General features: G+C 45.3%; 1 protein-coding gene across 3 annotated transcripts; it reads right to left on the bottom strand.

The window, feature by feature from the left end:
* ZNF396 (zinc finger protein 396) lies at nt 1-6,446 on the bottom strand. 3 transcript variants are annotated; one of them, XM_006202345.4, is made up of 5 exons: nt 6,375-6,446; nt 3,648-4,138; nt 3,235-3,379; nt 1,915-2,416; nt 1-1,529 (listed from the first exon to the last, which is right to left on the bottom strand). In XM_006202345.4, the coding sequence occupies exons 2-5, from the start codon at nt 4,065-4,067 to the stop codon at nt 1,517-1,519; spliced, it is 1,080 nt and encodes a 359-aa protein (XP_006202407.2). In that variant the 5' UTR covers nt 4,068-4,138; nt 6,375-6,446; the 3' UTR covers nt 1-1,516. The 3 variants fall into 3 exon arrangements, with proteins under 3 accessions (XP_006202407.2, XP_015093142.1, XP_072805118.1); XM_015237656.3 differs by lacking the exon at nt 6,375-6,446 and adding an exon at nt 5,891-5,968; XM_072949017.1 differs by lacking the exon at nt 6,375-6,446 and adding an exon at nt 5,809-5,866.
* Between the last annotated feature and the right edge of the window lie 170 nt (nt 6,447-6,616).

Raw genomic sequence — 6,616 nt, 5'->3', positions numbered from 1 at the left:
TCTTGAGGCATTTGCTGCTTTAATAGATGGCTTGTTCCTCTCTTTAATTACAAAGAGAACGAGACCCAAATAACAAGAATGTCTACATTTTTAATAAATTGGAATATACAAAACCCAGTATATATTCATATTTGCTAGAGCTACAAAGTATAATCACTATCAGAAAATTCTAAAATTAAAATTTGTATTCACCTCTCCCCTTACTAATCTAATATTTAGCATAATTCTAACTAAGCAGAGCACATAATCCCTCATTTGTTTCTGGAGTTACTCCAAGCACTAGATATGGGTGGATTTTCTGATAATGAAATGTTTACACTTCTTGAGGAACTTAGTTCACCATGAGCCCTCTTTTTCCTTCTTCTAAGGACCTTCACTTCTCATGGTTCCATATTGGGTAACTGAGGCACCGTGAGAGACACAATAATCCATGTATTGTTATAATACATACAGAGGTTTATCAAGGATCCCTGGAGGAGGGGACATGATGTTATAGACTGTTAGAATAATTTTAAAAACATACCATCATTTACTGTTTATTTATTTTTTGCTTTTTTTGCGGGGCTGGAGGTAATTAGGTTTATTTCTGTCTATTTATTTATCTATTTTTAATTTTTATTTACTTAATTTTTGCAGGTAATTAGATTTATTTATTTGGCTTTTCAATGGAGGTACTAGGGATTGAACCCAGGGCCTCATGCATGCTAAGTATGCGCTCTAGCACTTGAGCTATACCTTCCCCTAATTACTTTTTAAACAGAGAATCTGATTGAATTAAATGTGGGTAAAACTCAATGGACATTGAACTTTACTGATTTCCTCATTTGTATAAAAGCACCAAAATCCAGGGTCTTATGTCGTGATAGGCTGTCCAGAAATTCATCTCACTAAAACTGCGTAAGACCCTGTAAAGGTTGTCTTGTGATGCCTGAAACATGTTCACAGCTGATTTATGCCAGAACAGGGGACATGAAGAACGCTGAAGGACAGTCATCAGAGCCGTTAAGGGTTCCCATTTCCAAGGTAAGGTGTAGTCTTCTCTATTACATGCTGCACTTGCCAATATTTGGGTAATGTCAGTCTTGTTTGGACAGACTTTTCTTCATCTCCCTTGTTTCTTTATGTTAAGGTGATCATCAGCTTTATACAAGCACCCAGATAGCGCTGGTCGTTATCAGAACATTCACTGTGTTTAGGCCACTCCCTGAAGACATGCCGAGCCACCTTAATGCTTTCACTGAGATTATTTACAATATAAATTGTAAAGGAGATTATTTTTTCCTACATAGGAAATTATTTAGTATCATTAACAATATGTAGGTTCTTAATATTGTACATCAACTATATCTCAACTTAAAAATTGGAAAAAAAACCAAAAAACCAGTATGTGGGTTCTTGTGAGTTTTCATAAGAGATGAGTAAAGTTCCTTTACTCACCTGCTTCCTAACAAGGACCCTGGACATTTCAGCCTAGGTCTTCAGCTACATATTCTTTTGGGTCTCCTCAATCCCATTCTCATATTTTGCATCTGGAACAGAAAATAAAATAGGAAATTAACTCTTTGGTCTAAGAACTCCAATGCTCAAATAATGGAGAATATTCATTTATGTACTGAGTAACTCATATTTCTTTCCAACAGGGAAAACGTACTTGTCTAAAAAGGAACATACTAGGTCATCATTTGTGTTAATAATGGAAACATTGTAGAACATATCTGAGAATGTCTTTTCAAGAGCTGCACTGGGGATGGAAATATGATTTAAGTTTTAGGATCTCAAACATCTGAATTGACACTATACTGAAAAGCAGAAAAGCAAACGATGCTGACAGAAAGTATTCTACATTCTCTCCTGTGGCTTTTATAACCTTTCAAAGGAAACTGGTGCCCACTGAAACCACCGATTTATACTAACGGAGTATTGGTGCCTGTGTCTTCTCCCCTGTTGAAGAAGTTCTCAGTAAATGCTTTGATTCCCTCATAACACTGATGAGACTTTTTCCTGTGTCGGAAGAGGTTTGAGCTCTGACTAAAGGCTTTCCCACATTCGTGACATTTGAAGGGTTTTTCTCCAGTGTGGATTCGTCGATGCTGAATCAGGACTGCACTCCGGCTGAAAGCCTTTGCACACACGTCACATGTATAAGGTTTCTCCCCACTGTGGATTCGCTGATGTAGATTAAGGGCTGAGCTCTGACTAAAGACTTTGCCACATTCATCACACTTGTGTTGTTTTTTTCGAGTACGGCTTCCTTGTCTTCTTTCAGACTTTCTCTCTTGTTCACAGGATCCTCTAAATGTGAAACTCTGGGAAGCATTCACATGAAGGGTGTTAGAAACTTTGTAATGTGGTTCTTTGCCTGAAGAAGTCTTTTGCCTTGAAGCTGATTTCACATTTATAGCTCCGGTGTCTTTATCTGCAATAATACACAGAAAAGCAAATGTAACCAGTTCTCTGTTTGGAAGGAAAGAAAGGAATAATCCAAATGAAGTATACAGAGATTATTTTTCAGCTAGCATGTTTGTAATACAGTATCACAATGTGGAGGATAGACAGGAAAAGGCAGAACACACTGAGAAGATCTTAAGGCAAAAGACAAAGGTTTATATACAGCTGAGGCAGTCAACTCTAAAGATGAAAAGCTCTGTGTGAAAGGCAGAATGGTGAGTAGGGGTAAAAAGATATATCAGAGACTGAGTTAAGCCTGGAAGAAAAGAAAAGACCTAAAAGATGAGGAAGTATTGGAGAAGCAGAGGAGCCACTGCAGGAGAGGAATCAAATGTGGCAGTGGGTAGGGGTAAGCAAGATTCACTACAACAGTATCAGTAAACAAGAATTATAATGATAAAGGAATCACAGTCTCTAGACCATGACCTTGAGGGGTCTCTTAAAAGGACCTCAGGGCCTGCCTGAAGGCAGAAGAGGTGGGAACAGGGCTGAGACTGCTTGCTGCTGCTTCAGTCAAGGCAGCTGTGTTTTCATCCGTTTTATATATTGCAACTTCACATAAAATTTCACTGAGAAAAGGGTCATGCTGCTTAAAAAAGATTTGAAAATCGTGATGAAGATGATGTCAAGGATTCAAAACACTAAAAGATATAAGAATCTAGAAGGAAATGAGAATGTGCACTAGCAGGACACACGGGAGACCTTCTGCAGAAAGCAGCCGAGATGTGAGTGGTGGGCTGAGGCCACCTTCGCACCCCTCACCACGAACTGAACTCTGCCCCTCACCGTTTTGCTTTAAGGAGTGAAGCTCCTTCGATGCCCATGGCAGCTGCTTTTTTGTGGGCTTCAGCTGGCTACGCGGCGTCTCCTGAGTGATCTCACAAGTCGGTAGCTTCTTTGCAAGCATGTCTTCATTTTGCCCAAAAAAGACCTAGAAACAGTTTGGTACAACTGAGGCTGAAGAAAGGAATCAGGTTGAGACTTGAGGATAAAATAACAGAGAAGAAACTATCCTGGGACACAGGGCAAGGGAGGGAGAAAGCAGGGGCACATTCTATTTCCTGGCACAGCTGGGAGCACACTGGCCACACTACACATCAAGGTGTCCTGAGTGAGAGTACCATCTGGGAGCTCTACCTGCAATGAAGCATCAGAGCTCCTGCCTCAGCCTTGGCACTCATCCCCACGGCCACTCTCACCTGTTCCACCTCCCCGTCATGCTCTTCCTCCAGCTCCTCCAGCATCGCCACGGCTTCCTCTCCACTCTCTGGCCGGTTCTCCTGAAACCAGGCCTGCAGCTCCTCAGGCAGCATGGCCAGGAACTGCTCCAGCACCAGCAGCTCCAGGATCTGCTCCTTGGTGTGCACCTCCGGCCTCAGCCACTGACAGCACAGCTCGCGGAGCCGGCTCAGGGCCTCCCGGGGCCCAGACGATTCCTGGTAGTCAAACTGCCTGAACCGCTGGCGGTAGGTCTCTGAGCTATAGAAGCTGCTCCAGTGGCGGCCAGAGACTGTATTGCCGGCCTGCCCTCCCTCTTCCATCTTCACCACCATAATGCAGTCAGGGTCCTCAGAAGTTCGTGGAAGGAGTTTTGACGACTCTCTCAATTTTGCAGACATTTGGACTGGGAATAGTTCAGGACCACCAGGCTTTAATCTTCAAGGAGGTGAGACTCTCCTCATGGACACTCCTTAAATATGATTAAAGAGACAAGTGGAAACAAGACAAAGACAAGTGCTTCTTAGAACAATATAACCAAGATTAGAGACATAAGACTGTACAGAAAGTACTGCCCTTAATCTTGACATAAACCATGCTTTCAAAGAATACTTCCTTCTTTAAGAAAATCAAAGAGCTTAAATGCATTAACTCATATGCATGAGTAATTTGCAACTTATTCTGAAAATCATGCCCACGAGGCTGACTAAATAGCACAGAGATCAGCCAGGGCTGCAGAGGAGCTCCTGAAGACTAGAAATAAGGGAAGCCTGAGTAAAGTTATAACTCTGGGGCAAGCTCAAAGAGCCAATTAATTTTTCCAGCCTGCCACAAGGAGCCCTAAGTTTCATGAGAGAAGTATTTTTGTGTGTTTTTTTTTTGACATTTACTAATTTTTAAAACATTACTTTGGTATTAAATGAACCACTCAAAAGAAAAAAGTAATCGCATATTCCTTCATTTTAATGTATTTCCACTTTTTCATGTTCATATCTACTGCTCATCTGTAATGTCTATATTATTTACATACCCATCTCTTTATTGTAGAATATTGAGGTTATATCTAATTTTTACTATTATAAATAATGCTAGGAGGCACATCTTGAGAAAAATACACTGTTTTTCTCCTTTCAAATTATTTCCTTCAAGGATGTCCCAAGAACTTGACTTATTGGGGTCAAAGGAAGAGTGGCAAATGTCTTGCTATGTATTATCAAATAAATTATAGGAAAGGGTATCAAATCACAATTTCACCAGCAACATAGTGATGTATGGGGGCAGTGGTTTCTCCCAGTATCACCAGCTTGTTAGCAGGAAGGGGTGGGACACTTTCCTTAGTAGCATTTTAGCAGATTTATCACTAGTAACTGATGACTAGTTAAAAATATACATGCCCCTATTTTTTCTTTATCATTTTTCTCCCACTTCACTGAGAACTCTTCTAAGCACTGAATGATATGTAGGGGACCCGAACAAAGCCTGTGGCTGCATAAAGCTTATACTCTAGCAGGGGAGTCAAAGTTGTTACCAAATAAATGATAAAACTTTATAACAGTGATGTGCTGCACTTGAAACGGCAACAGCTGACATACGGAGAATTTACTATGTGCTAAGCACTCTTCTAAGCATCTTAATAAATATAAACTCATTTAAATCCTCACAAAAGCACTATAAGGATATTTTCATCGCCATGTTGTAGATGAGGAACCCGCCAGGGCAAGTTCGGGCAAGATCAGGTCAAGCTCAGGTAAGGAGACCAAAGACAAACGGAGCAGGGCTGGGGTCTGAGTCCGGGTCATCCACACTTTCTACGGTGTTGAGAGGTCCAGAGCCGGTGGCCGGGGTCCCGGCCCAGAGAAGGAGCAGCAGACCCAGATGATTCTGGCCCAAAACAGAATCTGGGGTCGAGACACGAGGGGCAGGAAGGGTTTGAGGCCACGTGTTTGGAGCCGTCTAGGGAAGTTACAAAGGGAGCCCCTAGGCTAACGCAGCCTCTGGAAGTCGCAGGAGAGTGGCCGCCGTCCGGGACGCACTCTCTCCGGTACCAAGAGCCGAATGTATAACTGCTCTCGGCTCTACCCAAGAGACCGAACCCCTCAGTACCGCCGAACCCCCAATACTGCCCGAGGGTCTGTAACAAACCGGGTGCCCAGAAGGGAGATGTCGCCCAGAATCGCAGATCCAGGGGTCTTCCCTGAGGGGACCGACTCTGTCTTGGAAATACCTCCTCCAGCGAGCCGGCCCCCGACGGTCCCGGGACACCTTCCTCCACCACACGACGCCGCTCGCCGATGGGGACCCAACTCCGCGAGCCCGCACGAGGCGAATGGGCGTGGGGGGGAGGGTGCGCCGGAGGGCAGGTAAGCGCGCGGGGGGTGATGGGAGGCGGTCCGGCTTTCAGGGCGGAGGTCAAGGGTCACCGAGCGCCTGGGGGAGGACGAGGAGAGGCGGTGCGTGGACGCGCTGCGAGAGGCCAGGAGGTGAGGGGTCGAGGTGGGGGCCGTGGAGAAGCGCCGGGAGGCGTGAGGAAGAGGTAGCTGGGGTGGGAGGGAAAGAGGTATGAAGAGGGGGTGCGCCGTAGCGCGTTGGGAGGGGTGGGGGCGGCTGTCGTGAGGTGGCGCCAAGGCCGCGGCCATCCCTTCCCCGCCCCCCAGGTGACCGACGCTTCTTCCCGAGGCCTAGTGGTGCGAATATCCCTCAGCTCTCACCTCCGGCCTGGGAAGGACGACCCCGCGTTGTGGGGGAGAAAAGGGGGGAAGCGCCCCATTGGAAGCTGCTTCCGGTCCTCTGGGCGGGGAGGGGGCGGGGCTCGGGATGCCCGAATGGTTGCCATGGAGACGAGCCACCGCCGCCACCTCAGGCTCCCGGAGAGGCAGCTCTCGGAATAGGGGAAGAGCAAAACCCCGATGGATGCAAGTCCAGCAGCTTGGGGTCCCCGTTCAGAGAAGCC

The sequence above is a fragment of the Vicugna pacos genome, chromosome 24 (genome assembly GCF_048564905.1).
Source record: "Vicugna pacos chromosome 24, VicPac4, whole genome shotgun sequence".
NCBI lineage: Eukaryota > Metazoa > Chordata > Mammalia > Artiodactyla > Camelidae > Vicugna > Vicugna pacos.
The sequence above is the reverse complement of the archived record's forward strand: the minus strand, read 5'-3'. Positions and strand labels throughout refer to the sequence as shown.